Genomic DNA, 19,091 nt, shown 5'->3' with positions numbered 1-19,091 from the left:
TGGTTGTAGGATGAGGCTGAGATTATAAAATCAAGCAGGCAATAAAAGGGCGAAATGTATTACAGTCACCATGTCTCCTAAATCAGCCAGGTACTCTCTCTGCCTTAGAGAATGTGCAAAAAAGCCAGAGCCTGATTGTGGCACCTCGAAAAGGATACTGTAGAGAAGGGAAAGGTTCAGAAAATGGCAACCAAAATTATCAAGGGCCTGGAGCAATTCCTGTAGAAAGAAAGGTCACATCTGAGGCTTTTAAGCTCAGAGAAAAGGCGAGTAAGGGGCAACATTATAAAAGTGTGTAAAACTGGACATGATGAGAAAATAGAATAGACTGGGAGAAGTTTCTCTCATAATTATAGAACTTGGGGTCATCCAATAGATGTTGAAAGATTGAGGACTAAGGTATTCCTCATGCAACACATAGTTAAACTATGGAATTCACTCCCACATGATAGAGCTGGCACCCCCAAACTTCGGCCCTCCAGATGTTTTAGACTACAATTCCCATCATCCCTGACAACCGGTCCTGTTAGCTAGATATCATGGGAGTTGTAGGCCAAACATCTGGAGCAAACCATAGCGAATACATATTTTTCCTATTACTTTAACTTTACTTAAATACTTCCGGTCCTTCTCATTATACAATGTTTTACTTCCTTTGTTCCGCAGGTTTATATTTTGTATTGTCTTTTCTTTCCTTCTATTTTTTGTTCTTATCAAGCTTATCTTTTGCAAACATCATTCAAGAGTTGTTTGGATAGTTGTTGCTTAAACAAAGATTCATTTAAAAATAAAAAAGCTACGGTACTTGTTTCTTTGGAGACAGCCTACTTGGCAATATCAAAACCTTTTCTGGGAAATCCTGCATGAATAGTGATTTTTATGACTTATCCACTGAGGAAATGAAAACCATGGTAAAGAGAGACCTACTTCATTAAGTGGAAAAAATCAGAATGCAGAAAATGAATGATAATTAAAAATTATTTCCTTACAAATATAGAGTTGTATTAATTTTCAAATTGCTTTCTCTGTAACAGAATTCCTACAGAGTGGGTTGGGGTGGGAATTGAGCTCACCCTTGCTGTGAAAATAATTCAGAATAACTTTCATGTCCTCAAGAAAGGCTGGGGGTCTATTTCCATATTGTTTGATGTGCTGTTTAAATTTGGAAAAGAGAAAATGTTGCTTAATCAAAGCTACTGTAAAATATAAGCTGAAGAACAGATTCTCAGGAACTGATGAATACTTCTTAAGTAGTCACTGCTGTCAAAAGATATCTCATTTAAAGACTTCTACTTTATTAATGGTGCATTCACAATTAAATTGCTTAAGAAGCTTTATTAGATTACAGGGTTGGCCTGGATTCTTTGGTCCGTCTCCAGTAAATGCAGTTATTTATCTTTCGTATTACAGCATTCACTGTTTGCACATGCCACATTTAAGGTTACTACAATTCCTTGTTCCCACTTTTGAAAGACCCCAAACCACCAACTTCTTACATGTTGTGTGTTTATTGTGTGACCTTCAAAAATATGAATCTGAAGAAAGTGACAGCTGCCTATAATAGAGGAATATGGCATCCATTTGGCATAGTTACCATTGACTAAGACCCAATGCAAAGATTACAGCTACAACATGGAAAGCTGTTGTAAATGCTTTGGTCTGTTGGAGGTTGTGTTTCAGACTTGGAGGGCCAGTCTGAAAGCTGCTTACCTTAAGAATTGTTCCAGTCACATCCAGAGGGTTCTTGTGCTTCTGCCAACCATATGATCAGGACATGGCGTCTCCCACCATGTTCCAGCACTTGTGCAATTTAAAAGTTCTGCTGTAATGCTGGAGAAGGAATTACTTGTTTGGGTGTAAACAGGTAGAGTTGAGAGTTGATCTATATGTTACCTCCTTTTATAAGGAATTATGGTACCAGTAGTGAACTATTTGAGAACAGAATAAAGATGACATGATTAATCAAAATGATTTTTATCAGAACAAGTAATTATTGTACATTGTATGTATATTACCCTCATGTGGACATCCATTTATATACACTGTGTGAATACTTGGAGGAATATCAGCAAACAAGAGCTGAAAGCTTCTTCATGCTAGCATGCACGGAAGGAAGGAAGGAAGGAAGGAAGGAAGGAAGGAAGGAAGGAAGGAAGGAAGGAAGGAAGGAAAGAAAGAAAGAAAAAGAAAGAAAGTGTCAGAGGGTGCTTTGCACTGGAATGAGAAGGTGGTGAATATATGACTAGGGCAGAAGGCAGTGTTCCAGGGGGAAATGGCAGGTTATTGAGTCTGCAATCTCCATCTTGGAAGCAAGTCTAAAAGCTGGCATTATAGCTGCAACATCCACCGTAATTCATGTACTTTTCTTACCATAACACCCCCATCCCATTCTACCTTGCTTTGTCCGCAATCTTGCCTAATGAAGAGCTCTGGAAATCTCAGAAAGGTTGGCCCTGATTTGTGACATTTTATCATGAAAGAGGTAACATAAAGCTGTGTATTGGATTAGGTATTCTTACAATTTGCTGCTTAGGATTCAAACAAATGGGGAAACTGGTTTACCTGAGGCCCATAACATTTGGTGCCAGGTCAGCTGACTGCCTTAAATTTCTTGAAGCATGCAAAATCCACAGAATAAATATTTTGGTTGGTCCTAACAAAGTGTTGCCTAGCCTAACTGTGGACTGTGAAAAACAAATAAGGGAATGGTTTACATTGTTCTTGTTAATCCAGGTTGCTTCTCAGAAAACAAAAAGACTTATTTTGAAAGAGGGCTGGGGTCTTTTGTTAAACAGATTACAGTATCTATTGGGAGCCAATGGCAGGGAGATTTCTCTGGAATATTCTAAATGGGGAAGGTGTTACCCGCTTCTGTTATAGGAAAGGTGCAGGTTTTGTGTGTGTGTGTGGTTTTGGAACAAAGAAACACAGAATGAGATAGACTAGAGACAGAAGCAAGAGTCAGCGAGCTGAAGACTATCAGTTTGCTGTGGAAGCATATTGGGTTGCAGATAACTTTCTCCAGGGAACTGATGCATACAGTGGATTAGCTGCCTGGTAGGAAAGCATTATGGGACCCAGGTGGCGCTGTGGTTAAACCACTGAGCCTAGGGCTTGCCGATCAGAAGGTCGGCGGTTCGAATCTCCGTGACGGGGTGAGCTCCCATTGCTTGGTCCCAGCTTCTGCCAACCTAGCAGTTCGAAAGCACGTCAAAGTGCAAGTAGATAAATAGGAACCGCTACAGCGGGAAGGTAAACGGCGTTTCCATGTGCTGCTCTGGTTTGCCAGAAGCGGCTTTGTCATGCTGGCCACATGACCTGGAAGCTATACGCTGGCTCCCTCGGCCAATAATGCGAGATGAGCGCGCAACCCCAGAGTCGGTCACGACTGGACCTAATGGTCAGGGGTCCCTTTACCTTAGGAAAGCATTATCCTGTTTGTCCCACCTGTGCTCCACTTGGAAATTAATCAAGCATTACTGAAATGCCAGAAGTCTCCAGTGATCTTTCCTCCAAAAGGAGGAAAGGTAAGCACTGCACTTGAAACTTCTCACTGCATGGTGAGAAATGGTTTTGAACAAAATCAATAGAATCATAGAATTGTAGAGTTGGAAGTGATTCCAAATATCATCTAGTCCACCCCCTTGCCAAGCTTTAAAATTCAGGCCTGCTGCCGTTCAATCTAAAATGTTATTATCTTTTATTTGAAAACTCACATTTCTCCTGAAAGTAGAAAGTTGTTTTCAGCAGCATTCCTGTGGCAAGTTGTTGTTGTTTAGTCATTAAGTCGTGTCCGACTCTTCGTGACCTCATGAACCAGAGCACACCAGGCACTCCTGTCTTCCACTGCCTCCTACAGTTTGGTCAAACTCATGTTCGTAGCTTCGAGAACACTGTCCAACCATCTCGTTCTCTGACGTCCTCTTCTCCTTGTGCCCTCAATCTTTCCCAAAATCAGGGTCTTTTCCAGGGAGTCTTCTCTTCTCATGAGGTTGCCAAAGTATTGGAGCCTCAGCTTCAGGGTCTGTCCTTCCAGTGAGCACTCGGGGCTGATTTCCTTCAGAATGGGTAGGTTTGATCTTCTTGCAGTCCATGAGACTCTCAAGAGTCTCCTCCAGCACTATAATTCAAAAGCATCCATTATTCGGCGATCAGCCTTCTTTATGGTCCAGCTCTCACTTCCATACATCACTACTGGGAAAACCATAGCTTTAACTATACAGACTTTTGTCGGCAAGATGATGTTTCTGCTTTTTAAGATGCTGTCTAGGTTTGTCATCACTTTTCTTCCAAGAAGCAGGTGTCTTTTAATTTCGTGACTGCTGTCACCATCTGCAGTGATCATGAAGCCCAAGAAAGTAAAAGCTCTCACTGCCTCCATTTCTTCCCCTTCTATTTGCCAGGAGGTGATGGGACCAGTGGCCATGAACTTGGTTTTTTTATGTTGAGCTTCAGACCATATTTTGTGCTCTCCTCTTTCACCCTGTGGCAAGTACATGTCAATTGGTCCCAACATTCTGAATTCTTACTGATGTCTGCTCTCTCACCAGGATGCATCAATATGGAGTGACCTGGTTGTCAGGAATTTCTTAAGAGAATATAGATGTGTTTACTTCATCTGTGATTTCAAAATTTAAGTGTATGAAGGAATTGGTCTTTGATTTCCTTCGCTACTTGTATGGACCATTGCTTATCGTAGGGGCACAAATATCTTTCCTGTTTGTTCCATATCTCTCTTGTTTGGGGAGTGTATGGTTAATGCAGAAACCTAGCAAATACTCAGAGGCTCAAATATCAAGATATTGTAAACTCCATAACTGCTGGAAGTTTAAAATCTTCAAATTTCCTTGACACAGTAACCTGAGGGGAGGAGCTTGTGATTGACAGGAGAAATCTATATACATAGATAGCTGGGAGAGGATAGCTGAAAGGGGAATTCTGCATGATAAAGAAGACTTTTGTAAGTGAGTAGTTTAAGGGGGACAGGTCATTATGCTAGTCCACACTAGTTCCACTCTTTGCCCTATTTGCATTTGCACACAGAGCATGTTTTTTGCTGCAGGAATGTCAGCAGAAGCATTTCAGATTCCACACTGACTTTTTGTTTTCTGTCTGTGTATAGAATCTTACCCACATTAGTGTGAGAAGCACTAGCTCAGGCTAATGAATGTTGACTGTGTTGCAGGCTGATTCCAAGTTCCCTAGCTTGCCATTAAACAACACATCTTTCTGGCTGTGAGTCAGCTCATCAGCATGCATGTTCAGCAGGGACAGGAATGCCCATGGCCTTATACTGCACTTGTGCAGATGCGATAGTCCACTCTTTTTTCAATCTGTTACTGTCTTTCCTGGGGCAGCAGTCAAATGTAATTTATAGCTTAGCCAATACTTGTGCTACAGAGCACCTTGCTGAGCAGGCAACAAGAATCTCTCTTAGAAGCTCTCCATCTGACTGACTGGGGCCTGTATTAAAAGCATGATAAATGTAAACTAACAGATGTCATTGGGGAAAATGGTTAGAATTTGAGAGGTGAAAAGGGTAAATGCTACTATTAGATGTGCCATCCTATAGTATGTCTCATATTCAATCCCAAACACACTTTCCTTGACCATCTTTTCATACTCATATACCAGATTTCAGGAATGTGAGATCTACTTTTTCTTCTAGAACCCCCAATATCTATTAGGACCAGGTGCAGAAAATACAGAATTAAAGCACAGGGTGCCTCTGAGCCAGGGGCATAGGAAGGTCAGGTGGTACCCGGTGTGTAAAATTTCTTGTCACACACCCCCATTGATTTTTTTCCCTTTTGTTTTTTGCCTGCAAAAATGGTTTTACGTTATTTCATATTGCCTTACAAAGGAATGTGGATTCTGGGCTTCTGATAACAAGTTGGCAACTATGGACAGATACTTATACAGGATGGATTGTGTTTTGGTTTGTGTTATTTTATTTATATTTATTATTTGTTTATTTAATAAAAAATATTTTAAAAAACCTGCAAAGTGGTTTACCAAAACAAAAAAACACCACAGCAGTAAAATCAAGAAAAATAAACAATCCTGCTAAAATATTAAAATTAAAAATACTTCAACTTCCTAAGCATCTAGGTATGCTTGCCTAAAGAAGAATTTTTTTAGCAGGTGCCCGAAAAGAGTCTAGCAAAGGCACGTGCTTTGTTGCAATAGGTGGGGAGTTCCAAAGTGCAGGTGCTGTCACAGTAAACAATGCAGTACAGATATTATGTGGAACCTGTAGTAGTGCTTGAAATACTGAAGGGGAGGTTTTATTTATTGTGATTCTACCATGCTCTGTATTATCTAATCTACTTGGCCTAGTCTCATTTGCTTCACCTAGGCCAACTTTCCAGAACCCGGGAAGCCCAGCGGAGGGTAGGGCAGTAGGGTGGTTCATAAAAAACTTTTAAAAAAAATAAAAATGCCTGCTCCAAAGGTCTTATCTTACTAAACTAGGGATTATATAGCTATATGTGAAAATTCATGCATATCAGTTAATATCTTGACCCTGCTCCACTGAACTGAAATTTCAGCCTTCACGACATAGGAAAATGGCCAAGTAAACAGCTATTTTCGTATATTTAGTATAATTATTAATAAGTTAACTGTTTCCTGAAAGAACTTTTATTTCCTATCACCTTTTGTTCTACCAACTTAGTTCCGTATAATAAATCTTTCTTATTTATTCAACTTCTGCCTGAGTCTCCAATATCAAAGTTTTACCTCACACACAAAAACGTAAGATAACCTGTTTGGTTATAGGGTCAACAGAGGAGGTGGTCTACTGTTCCAGACCACTGTATTGAACTGTTGCAAGTAAAGTAACTTCATTTAGAGCTAAAAATTCTAAGTAAATCTGTTTGGAAATTTACTAGTGAACATACTGAATGCTCCTCCTACATGGTTCTTATACTGAATTTCTAAATGACAAATTATTTACTGAAGTAAACTAAATTATCTTTTGTTTAAATAGGTCCATGGAAGGAACTTGCTGTCCATTGATTATGATAGAAACATTCGTACAGAGAAAATATATGATGATCACCGAAAATTTACACTGCGTATTATTTATGATCAGTTGGGACGCCCTTTTCTCTGGCTACCCAGCAGTGGGCTTGCTGCTGTGAATGTATCCTATTTCTCCAATGGGCGGCTGGCTGGACTTCAGCGTGGTGCCATGAGTGAAAGGACAGATATTGATAAACAAGGCAGGATTATTTCCCGCATGTTTGCTGATGGAAAAGTATGGAGTTACACATACCTGGAAAAAGTAGGTAACTTTTGCATTACATACATGGAATGCCATCTATTGTGGGAAATATATAAACATAGACATGCACCTAGGTAAAGGTAAAGGTAAAGGACACTGTTAGGTCCAGTCGCAGATGACTCTGGGGTTGCGGCACTCATCTCGCTCTATAGGCCGAGGGAGCCGGTGTTTGTCTGCAGACAGCTTCCGGGTCATATGGCCAGCATGACTAAGCCTCTTCTGGCGAACCAGAGCAGTGCACGGAAATGCCATTTACCTTCCTGCCGGAGCGGTACCTATTTATCTACTTGCACTTTGATGTGCTTTCGAACTGCTAGGTGGGCAGGAGCTGGGACTGAACAACGGGAGCTCATCCTGTCGAACCGCTGACCTTCCGATCAGCAAGCCCTAGGCTCTGTGGTTTAGACCACAGCACCACCCACATCCCTAGACATGCACCTAATATATTGCAAACATTGATGTACAAATAGTCAAAAGTGTGTGCCAAAGAGTTTCTAATGGCAGAGTCATAAGCATTTACTCAGAAGTATTCCTCCTTATGTCCATTGGGGCTTACTCCTTGGTAAGTGTGTTTAGGATTGTAACATATATTAATTAGTAGAAATTCTTTGATAACCTTTTGGCATTTTGGTGCTGCCATAAAGCAGGAAACACTACTACATATTCATGCACCTTTGTTATGAAAGGTCTTTTATATGTCAGTTTCTGGTAAGAAAACAGTAAGCTTAATATCACTGACTAAACCAGGTGGAATAGCAGCACATAGTTTATCTCTTAACCTCCTCTAGGAAGTTTATCTCTTAATCCTCCTCTAGGAAGATTAGTTGTTTATGCCATGTTTACCTTTCTAGGTGAGCTTTTTAAAATTATGCATTAATTTTAAAAGAAACTAAAACTATTGGGTGGTATTCAACTAAGTTTTAGATAGAACATATCCCTTGAAATTACTGTACATAACTAAATTTGGTCCATGAATTTCAGTGAGTCTAGAGACTGAATAAAACCACCACCATTTGTTAATTTATTGGGGAGGAATTCAACATCACACTAAGGCAATTGTTCCATCAAGGCAAGCATTTCAGCTTGCCAGACAGAACAATCTGCCCTCCTTCCTTCTGTGTGCTGTTTTGGGATTTACCTGGCACACACCCACCTGAGCCAATTTTAGGTTGGAGGCGGGGGCAAAGCCCCATTGCAGAAACCCTCATGTAGGGCTTCCACAGATGGGACTCATTAGTTGAATCCCACCCTTATTATATCTTCAGTAACAATGTGAAGATCCAGAAATGAGGCAACTTTTTAAAAAAATGCATTTCCCCCTCTTTAAATATAGTGCATGAAATGAATAGAATATGACAAAATGCAGTTTAGGTTATCAATTTTAGTTTATATCTGACAATTGCTTTTTTTTACTAGCTACTTGGCATATGTATTAAAATATATTAATGGCAGTGTTTGGAATTCTAAAACCTTATTTGATACGTTCTTGACTATACAACATATAATTCATATTCTTTATGTGTGTTTTTTTGATAGTCTATGGTACTACTACTTCAGAGTCAACGGCAGTACATCTTTGAATATGATTCTTCAGACCGACTGCATGCTGTCACTATGCCAAGCATTGCTCGTCACAGTATGTCCACTCACACATCTATCGGCTATATTCGCAATATTTATAACCCTCCAGAGAGTAATGCCTCCATAATTTTTGATTACAGCGATGATGGAAGGATTTTGAAAACATCTTTTTTAGGAACTGGTCGGCAGGTTTTCTACAAATATGGGAAATTATCCAAGTTGTCGGAAATAGTTTATGACAGTACAGCAGTGACTTTTGGATATGACGAAACAACTGGAGTTCTCAAGATGGTAAACCTACAGAGTGGAGGCTTTTCTTGTACCATCCGCTATCGCAAAATTGGCCCTCTGGTTGACAAACAGATTTACAGGTTCTCTGAGGAAGGTATGGTCAATGCGAGGTTTGATTATACCTACCATGATAATAGTTTTCGAATTGCTAGCATCAAGCCTATAATAAGTGAGATACCTCTTCCAGTTGACCTTTATCGTTACGATGAAATCTCAGGCAAAGTAGAACACTTCGGCAAATTTGGGGTGATCTATTATGATATAAATCAAATAATCACTACAGCTGTAATGACACTGAGCAAACACTTTGATACACATGGACGCATTAAAGAAGTTCAGTATGAAATGTTCCGATCGCTCATGTATTGGATGACAGTGCAATATGACAGCATGGGGAGGGTAACCAAGAGAGAATTGAAGCTTGGGCCTTATGCCAACACAACTAAATACACCTATGATTATGATGGAGATGGGCAACTCCAAAGTGTGGCAGTCAATGATAGACCAAACTGGCGTTATAGTTATGATCTAAATGGCAACTTGCATCTATTGAATCCCGGAAACAGTGTACGATTGATGCCACTGCGCTATGATCTAAGAGATAGGATTACACGCCTAGGTGACATGCAGTATAAAATCGATGATGATGGCTTTCTGTGTCAAAGAGGCTCTGACATATTTGAGTACAATTCCAAAGGGCTCTTAACAAGAGCTTACAATAAGGCCAATGGATGGAGTATTCAGTACCGTTATGATGGACTAGGAAGACGGGCTTCTTACAAGACTAACTTGGGACACCACCTTCAGTACTTTTATGCTGATCTTCACAACCCAACCAGAATAACACATGTGTATAATCATTCAAATTCAGAAATTACCTCTCTCTACTATGATCTGCAAGGTCATCTGTTTGCAATGGAAAGCAGCAGTGGAGAAGAATACTATGTTGCCTCAGATAACACAGGTACACCTCTGGCAGTGTTCAGTATCAATGGCCTCATGATCAAGCAACTACAGTACACGGCATATGGGGAAATCTACTATGATTCTAATCCTGACTTCCAGATAGTAATTGGATTTCATGGAGGATTGTATGATCCCTTAACAAAACTGGTCCATTTTACTCAAAGGGATTATGATGTTTTGGCTGGACGTTGGACCTCCCCCGACTATACAATGTGGAAAAATATTGGTAAGGAACCTGCCCCATTCAACTTGTATATGTTCAAGAGCAACAACCCTCTCAGCAATGAACTGGATTTAAAGAACTATGTGACAGGTGAGAAATAATTTGTGGTTTAGGAATCTATGGAAATTAGATTTGTGAAACATGTATAGGATAGATTTTGCATTTGGGCAAATAATTTAGTATCAAACAAGACTTCAGAATCCTTTTGCTTGGAAAAAATTGGAAGTTTATTTTCAGTTTAAAACTTTGGGACTCAGCAGTACAGAGAAAGGGTCTCATGACTTCAACTCCATGTTTTTCAAATTGGGATGCAGTCCTTCATCCATTTCTGTGGCCTTAAGGTACTCAGAAATTAGATGATATCACCCCACATGATAACAAATCAGCATATTTTTAGTTAAGTACCATGACCTTGATCCCCAAAGTTTCTAAGCTGACTGAGAGAACAAACAGAACCACTGAAGTTCATGCATATGAAGAAAGCTTGCCAATTTAAAGTGCTGAATGCCGTACAAGAGCTTCAGGTTCATCTCTTTGTAAGACACTGTGCTAATGACAGTTTGCAAGCAGACCTCATCTTGATTTACAGATGCAATGCCACTGCTTCCTTCATTGTACAGATGGGATCACTGCAGTCATGCAGCCATTTAATTCAGTGAGTTTTTAGCCATTGCCTTGAGAAAAGTTGCATGCAAAGGTTCATTAAATAAACTAGTGCTAGAACTGAGAACTAAAGCCACATTCCTAACAACAAATATAGTATCTGGCTCATAATGTCCTGGAAGTGAAAATGATGCCCTCATCCTAAAAAGATTGAGGATCAAGCCCAGTAGGAGTTACAGTTTAAAGCCCAACTGGGTGGAGGGCAGGCATAAACCTTACAATTTAAAATAATTCTTCCTCCTGTAAGTGCTGCGAGCTATTGAGAAACATTTGGAGATAGTAAATATAAACTGCATGCCTTGGGCTTGGGTGGAAGTTGTAACTTCTACTCCACTGGTACTAATTTGCCTCTTAGTAGAATCACACAGCGCTGAACTAGATGCTAACTATTTCTTAAAAGAAAGGCAATTAAGAGCTATTCAAGAGAAAATCTTTCAGAATAGAACATGGAGTGTGCCATAATTAAAGTCACAGCCTTTTTTATGACTAAGAACCCCATCCCTATAAATGCAGCTACTATAATTTCAGAGGAGGTTTAAACTTCAAGGAACAGTAAATTATATTTCAAGAAAGTGGAAGTATATATGGTTAGGTTATTCAGGATTTCATTGGACGTTTATTGTTTCTTAAAAGTCACCTTGGTGTTTGGGGTAACTCTCCATTGTGATATACTCCTATAAAGCCTGCAGAAAGCGGGGAAGGGAGAGGACTGATTAGTAGCCTGAAAGTGTTATGTTAAATCCCAGCTCTAAGTGGAGCAACAGTGGAAAAGGGGGCATGTTGAGTGTAAAAATGGTTGGAAGGGGAAGAGTTAAGGACTGTTACTATCTGCTGTTCTATGTTTAAAGTTAGAGGCTCCTGAGGCTGCTTTTTATTTTATTTTTGGGAAACCATGGGCCTATTGCCATGTAACATCTGTTAGGGCTTCTATGAACTTGGCTCATTTTCAGACTAGTTGAACTATCAATATTTGCTTGAAGCTGCAACAATAATTATTCACACATACAGTACAGAGAAGGAATAGGTTATCCTGTCATATTGTACATTTATTAAACCCCTGGTGAAGTAGCTGCTCAACACTGCTTTCTAAATTAACAGTCCCTTCAGCTTTCCATAAACAACTGCTTTGCACACATTTAGTAGTCAAACATAAAGTTCAGCATACTTCAGCAGAGGCCATAATTTATTCTAGGGTGAAATGATTTGCTGAAAACATGGACTTTGAGAAACAGGCAGTGGATGACATCCAACAATGCCCTGGTAGACTTCCACTCATATACCGGGACTCCTCTGTACTTTGCAGCCCTCATGCCCCCAACATCTGCTCCAGAGGCTTCCCCAACCCTCTTTTGAGGGATAACATGGAGGGGCTGCAGGTGTGGAGGGGGATCTGTTTATCTGATGGTGGATAGACACTGTTGTATTCTGACATTATCCTGCCATCATAGTGAAACTAGCTGAGGTAAAATATTTGTTACAGTACTTGTGAACAGTTTGTGGAATAATCATTTCAATGTGTAACCACAAAATTAGATATTATAAAGCATTTGGTATGCTCAGAAGTTCTTTTAAAACTTATTGGTGGTGGTAGTAGTAGAAGAACTGAGAGCGTTTATGTCCTACCTTTTCTCATAGAGAGCTCAAGGCGGTATATATAGTTCCCCACCCCATTTTATCTTCACAAAACCCTGTAATGTATGTTAGGCTGAGAAATAGTGACTGGCACAAGATGACTTAACTTTATAGCTAAGTGGACCTCGGTCTCCCAGGTCTTAGTCCAGCACTCTAATCACTACAGCACACTGGCTCTTAGGATTCCTGTGGCTTAAATAGCCATAATTTAGAAGAGGGCTTCGCTTTCAGTAATCTGTTTTTAGTGCAAATGTCATAACACCTGTCCTTTACACTTGCTGGGGAATTTTTGTTATCCAAATGTCAAAGTGAAAAAGAAAGAGGTAGGGTAGAAATCTTGAAACTCTTGGGTTCACTGCTACTGCATTACTGTTTACTGCACACACCTTCAAGTCTCACACATATTTACTTTTAATTCTCAGATGTGAAAAGCTGGTTAGTGATGTTTGGCTTTCAGCTCAGCAACATTATACCTGGCTTCCCAAGAGCAAAAATGTACTTTGTTCCACCTCCTTATGAGCTGTCAGTGTCTCAGGCATGTGAAAAGGGACAGGTAAGCAAAAGCTCTTTCTCGCCATATGGTAAATTTACCTTGGTTCACGTTGCATTTAGCATTATTTTGCAAATTGACAATAGCAAGCATACTTGAGAAAGTAAATTAAAACTGCTGAAACTGAAGAAAACTGAATCAGCTGGATTTCACACTCTGCACATTTGTTTGCTGTCAACACAGATTATTACTATCATTGCAGCATGCAGACCTTTCTGGATTTACCTTTGAAATGCTGCTTGATTAACATGCATAAAAGACTCCCACAATAATTTATCATATGTTCATTTTGTAATATCATACACCCTTTCTGCTCACCTTTTATATAAGCATTAAAAATTGTGGTATGTGGTTAAGTGTCATGCATAAAGTCAAGATGCATGCTTGAATCAAAATAATGCCAAAATCCTTAGTATTTTATTTGGTAGAGTTTTGGATTTGTGGGCAACTTGCAATTTTTGCTTCTCAATTTACTTAAACATAATGTAAGAGGGATAATCTCTCAAAAATTACCTCAAATTATTTGCTAAAATTTAGCTGCAAACATTAGTTGAACTATTTATTGATGCAAATCCAAAAATAATCTCAGATGCGCTTTTTATTTTGGATTAAAATAGTAAAATTTTGTTTTGGATTTTAAAAGTTTGAATAATTTTGGGCTAATTCATTTTCATGAATATAGTCAAAAACATTTTAATTTTTTTTTTTGCCTTTGCTAATGTTAGAATAGGATGTGGTATCTCTCCTCTGCGACATACTTCAGATACTGTACCACATTGTAAAATACGTTCACAGATGCATAAAGATATTGCATGGTTACTACTGGCTTGAATCTCATTTGATAATTTTTTTAAAATGGGTTTGACAAATTTATAAAGGATAAGGCTACCAATGGTTTCCAGCCATGGTGGCCATATGGCACCAGGTAAGTCTCTGCAGGATTGATGTCAACAGCTGGCAACCTTGGATAGCTGCCAGGGCCCACTGCCTACTCTGGGCTCCCTTTAACTTTTTTTTCTGGCCTGGCAGTCTGAGCATCTGCAGCCAGCTAGATCTAGCAATACTTTTAATTTCCCTCAATTCCCTGATAGATCTTGATGAGCAGGATCTCAATCTTAGGGCTTGGGCATGTTTGCGTGGGTACAGTGAGACCTTCAAATAGTGTGGCCCCCAAACTGCTTGGGCCTTTAAAGGTCAACACCAGCACTTTTTAAATTGAGCCCAGAACTGAACAAGAAGTAAATGCAGTTAATATACTGTAGTAGTGATGTTATATGTTCTTAATGTCTGGCTCCCTACAAGTGTTAGAGCAGTTGCTTTCTGTACAAGGTAAAGTTTCAAAATAGTATTTAAAAGCTGCCCCATGCAGAACACATTACAATAGTATTGCAAAGGATCTCTGTGCACTTGCATAAATCGTGAGGTTTAGGTATAACTTGATTAGTATCATAGTTAAATGTTCTGCAACAGAAATTATTAATGTGCATTGGGCTTTCAATGAGAATTATAGCACAGGTGCTATTGGACCTCAACTGCCTCTGTTCTGAACAGCATGGGCAATGGGTGATGTAGTCCATCTGCATCTGGAATCCACAGATTCACTATCCCTGAATTAAATAATCCTTTACTGTTTGTGCTTCAACAATAATGTAACTTTCCCCCCTCCTTTTTTTCTAGTTAATTACTGGAGTCCAGCAGACGACAGAGAGGCACAACCAAGCTTTCATGGCCCTTGAGGGACAAGTCATATCTAAAAGATTACATGCCAATATAAGAGAGAAAGCAGGTCACTGGTTTGCAACCACCACTCCTATTATTGGCAAGGGGATCATGTTTGCCGTCAAGGAAGGCAGAGTAACCACAGGGGTTTCAAGTGTCACAACGGAAGACAGCCGAAAGATCGCCTCAGTGCTTAACAATGCTTACTACTTGGAAAAGATGCACTATAGCATTGAGGGGAAGGACACCCATTATTTTGTCAAGATTGGCTCATCTGACGGCGACCTTGTTACCCTGGCAATGACCAGTGGGCGTAAGGTGCTGGACAGTGGAGTAAATGTTACGGTGTCCCAGCCAACCCTCCTAATCAATGGAAGGACTCGAAGGTTTACAAATATTGAATTCCAGTACTCCACCTTGCTCCTTAACATACGCTATGGCCTGACCCCTGACACACTGGATGAAGAGAAGGCAAGAGTGCTGGACCAAGCTCGGCAGCGAGCCTTGGGGTCAGCCTGGGCCAAAGAACAGCAGAAGGCACGGGATGGCAAAGAGGGTAGCCGCCTGTGGACTGAAGGAGAGAAGCAGCAGCTTTTGAGCACAGGGAGGGTTCAAGGTTATGAAGGATACTATGTGCTCCCAGTGGAGCAGTACCCAGAGCTGGCAGACAGTAGCAGCAACATCCAGTTCTTAAGACAGAATGAAATGGGAAAGAGGTAACAAATTAACCTGCTGTCATCCTTGTCTGGATGAACCAGTAGTTACAACTGTTATCTCCTCTCCTAAGGAGATGAAGACCAACGGGGGCACTTGGCTGAGCTACTTTGGGATAGTAAGTGGCAAGAAGGCTCACATTTTTTGAGTTCAATGCTGCTATCCAAGTGATTAAAAACCACATCCTGAAGTGGACTAAAGCCAGACTGAAAACTTTAAACCGTGCAAATTCAAAAGTACCCCATAAATATTACCCACTTGTTCTGGGTCTAAAGAAAACATAAATCAAAACAGAAAAAAATATTTAAAGAGAAGGCCTCATCTTATATTACCTCACTCCATTCACACGTGAGCAAACTTTCAAGAGGGCCACCCACCTCCACTAGACCAGCTGAAGGGGAAAGATTCTTCAGGCTGCTTGTTTGATAAACATTCAAGAGGTTTTTTCATTTAAAAACAAAATACAGGTGCATTTAATACATGACTTCTGGGGTGATTTGTGTGTAGCAACTGGAAGAAATGAGAACAGGAGCAACAGAGCACTGGAAATAGCAAAAGAAGTATATTAAGGAATATAAACCTGCACTTGCACTCCAACCCTGCTTTTGTCTGGCCTAAAGTTAATTTATTCAAAGAGGGCAGAGTGTAAAGTTCAATTCAAAATGGTGGCTATAAATCACTACTGATAAATTTCATACTCTGTATGTCTTTGAAGATTCCATTGTGGACAGTATAACACAGTTACAGGGTGTAGTCTGTTTAGATTCAGTAGTTTGTTGGTATCAGTTCTAGTAGAGCTGTGGGCATTGTGTTAACACTATTGCAAATGGGCACCAATTCAGATCACCCTGTACATACATCAGCCAGAAGGCACAATCACTGTTTCAGATTTTAAAAAAGAAAAAATTATTAGTGTGTTTGTTTGGTCGAGAAACTGAGACAATCACATTATGGTCACCGAGGGCGGGGGGGAGAAATTAAAAAATATATAAAAACAAGTCTAATAAGAACTTTGGTACAGAACTTTTTTGTAATATACATGTATGAATTGTTCATTGAGTTTTTATATTAATTTTAATTTGCTGCTAAGCAAAGAATAGAGACAGGCAAAGATAATTTATGGCAAAGTGTTTAAATTGTTTATACATAAATAAAGTCTCTAAAACCCCTGTGAATGTAATGTCATCTGTTTTAGAGATGTCCTGAGATAAATGAATAGAATAATAGTCAGCAGTGGGAAAATATTATATTATGTTTCAGATGTAATGCTTTAAGACTCGTATATGAGGAGGTAAAGATAGCTTGACAGCTATACATATATTAACGGCCGTCTTTTCCAGATAAGGCCTTTTGGAGAATCGCCCTTTCCACTGTTCTAATGTATGGTACATAGTTGCCTACTTCATTGACTTTGTATGATAAGACTCAGTAGAAAGAAACTCCTGTTATAGACAAGGTTGATGATTTAATTGACCCACCATAATAGTGTCTTGCTTGACAAATCTTGCACACTACATTTTTGATAATGTGACAAATATGCATAAGCAAATGTGTGATTTATATATATTTGTGTTCTGGGCCTGCGTGGAGCTCCCCAAAGACTGCACACTTCATGACTCTCAGGTTTGTTGCACTACATTGCACAAAGCAGCCCATGGTAATATGCAGCAGGTGCAAACTTTGCAATGCCTTCCTCTTTCTTATATGTTATAAATCCAGGAACTGTTCAATTGGCCTTCTACACTGTGGCTGTAACGTAAGAAAATATGGTTGCCTGGTTAGAACAATAAACCCAGAAGAGTAGTCTGCAATATAATAGTGTATAAGGAATTGTATTTTACACTACAATGTAAAATATCATAGTTTGCCAAACAAATCCTGGGATTGGTGAATGACTCGTGAAATGTCTAGTACCCATCATAGTTCCCAGGGCTACCATGGGAGATTGCTATTAAATTACTTTAAGAAAGTGTTTAGAAATGCCCATGATTTATTACTTGGGGTGTCATGTATTAAAACAAAATAAGAGAGCCAGCCCTCTCGAAGGCAGAGTGAGGCAGCAGCCTCAAGTGGCAGGTACTGGGAAGCAGTAGCCAGATGTTCAAGGGCAGAAAAAGTAAGTACTATGCAGCTTGCCCTGTACTCTCTTAGGCTGCTCTCCATAGGTATCAAGCAAGAATGCTATCCCATGATCAATGTTGAAGTGAAATTCAGCTGTCAATTCAGTTAGCTTCTGCACATGAAATTGGGGAGGCACCATCTTCTCCTTCACCTCAGGCAGCAAAATATCTTCAGCTAGCTCTATAAATTACAGCATAACATAGCTAGCCAAATCCAAAATTCTGTTTATCAGTAGGTTATGCCCATGTGGGATTTCAAAACAGACACACCCAAATAGTAATTCTCCCTTGCATTTCCTGGAGTTCAATCAAACCAGCCTCATAGTTGCTCTAAACACAGTGTTTCCCCAGAATATCAGGGCATCTGTCACAGCATCTAGGCGCATTGCTCATGGTTGACCCAATGCTTGTAGTTCATTTCTGAAAGCAGCAGTACAAACAGTGGGAGAAGACTGAGTGAAGCTGGCTCAAGCAATTAGTAGCATCCACTTAGCAGCAGATAAAACAAGAGCTGCTAACACTTTCTACCTCACAGAATATGGGCAGCCAATTAGTTTGTCAAGCAGAGGGGAATGAGTGTTACAACCCAGTGAAGAAAACACAATGAGGAAAAGTATAGTCGCCCTCCACCTTCCCAGACTGCTTGTGTGCTGCACTGAACAGGATTCTTGTGTTGAACTTTACCTCAGCTTCAGCTGACACAACCTGTAGCTTGCACAGGTGAGCTAAATTGTTGGCAGCTGCTTGGAATGCTGGCCTTAAGCCAATTCTCCTTCCAGCACAGGTGCAAAGAGATCCCACCCAGGCAGCAGTCACACCACAGTTTTCTGTGGCAAGTTGTTGAGGACACTTTGCGGTATTAGAGGAAAAGAAAGGCACCATTGTTCTGCTTATTGTTTTCCTGCCTTAAATTGTTATGTACTCAGGAAAGGTATGTGTTGTTTCCTTCTATCTCATATTTGCCTTTTTACAGTCTGTTCATCATGCAGTTTAAATTAGTTGGCATGGATGTAGCAAGAGGCAATTGCAGAACCTACCGTATGTGAAGCAGAAAGCAGGAGGTATATTGGCCTTAACAGGAAGTTGAAATAAGAACTATTGTTTTAGTAATTCTTATATACCTACAGACCCTGTCACTCAACAATCTGTTTAACTCCTTTGTGTAGATATTTTACCAGCAGGGCCTAAGAGCCAACCATTAAGTAATGTTCAGACAGCAGTGTCACTGAATGTAAGTAGTCCAGTAGTTTAAAAGGATTTTTCTGTATTCCTGGTTCTGTTTCCTTGCTAGGTCAGCTATCTGTACGATTCCTCAAGAAGCAAGTAACTACAGTACCTTCCCAA

General features: G+C 39.9%; 1 protein-coding gene across 4 annotated transcripts in view; it reads left to right on the top strand.

The window, feature by feature from the left end:
- TENM2 (teneurin transmembrane protein 2) overlaps positions 1–16,773 on the top strand; it is a 645,216-nt gene extending 628,443 nt beyond the window's left edge. For all 4 annotated transcript variants that reach the window (XM_035105136.2, XM_035105139.2, XM_035105137.2 and 1 more), the window contains 4 exons: positions 6,992–7,288; positions 8,825–10,439; positions 13,067–13,197; positions 14,872–16,773. In XM_035105136.2, the coding sequence (XP_034961027.1) occupies positions 6,992–7,288; positions 8,825–10,439; positions 13,067–13,197; positions 14,872–15,633 (2,805 nt within the window). In that variant the 3' untranslated portion in view covers positions 15,634–16,773. The remainder of the gene's footprint in view (positions 1–6,991; positions 7,289–8,824; positions 10,440–13,066; positions 13,198–14,871) is intronic.
- Positions 16,774–19,091: the final 2,318 nt, after the last annotated feature.

This window comes from Zootoca vivipara, chromosome 2, assembly GCF_963506605.1.
Source record: "Zootoca vivipara chromosome 2, rZooViv1.1, whole genome shotgun sequence".
Classification (NCBI taxonomy): Eukaryota; Metazoa; Chordata; class Lepidosauria; order Squamata; family Lacertidae; genus Zootoca; species Zootoca vivipara.
The sequence above is the reverse complement of the archived record's forward strand: the minus strand, read 5'-3'. Positions and strand labels throughout refer to the sequence as shown.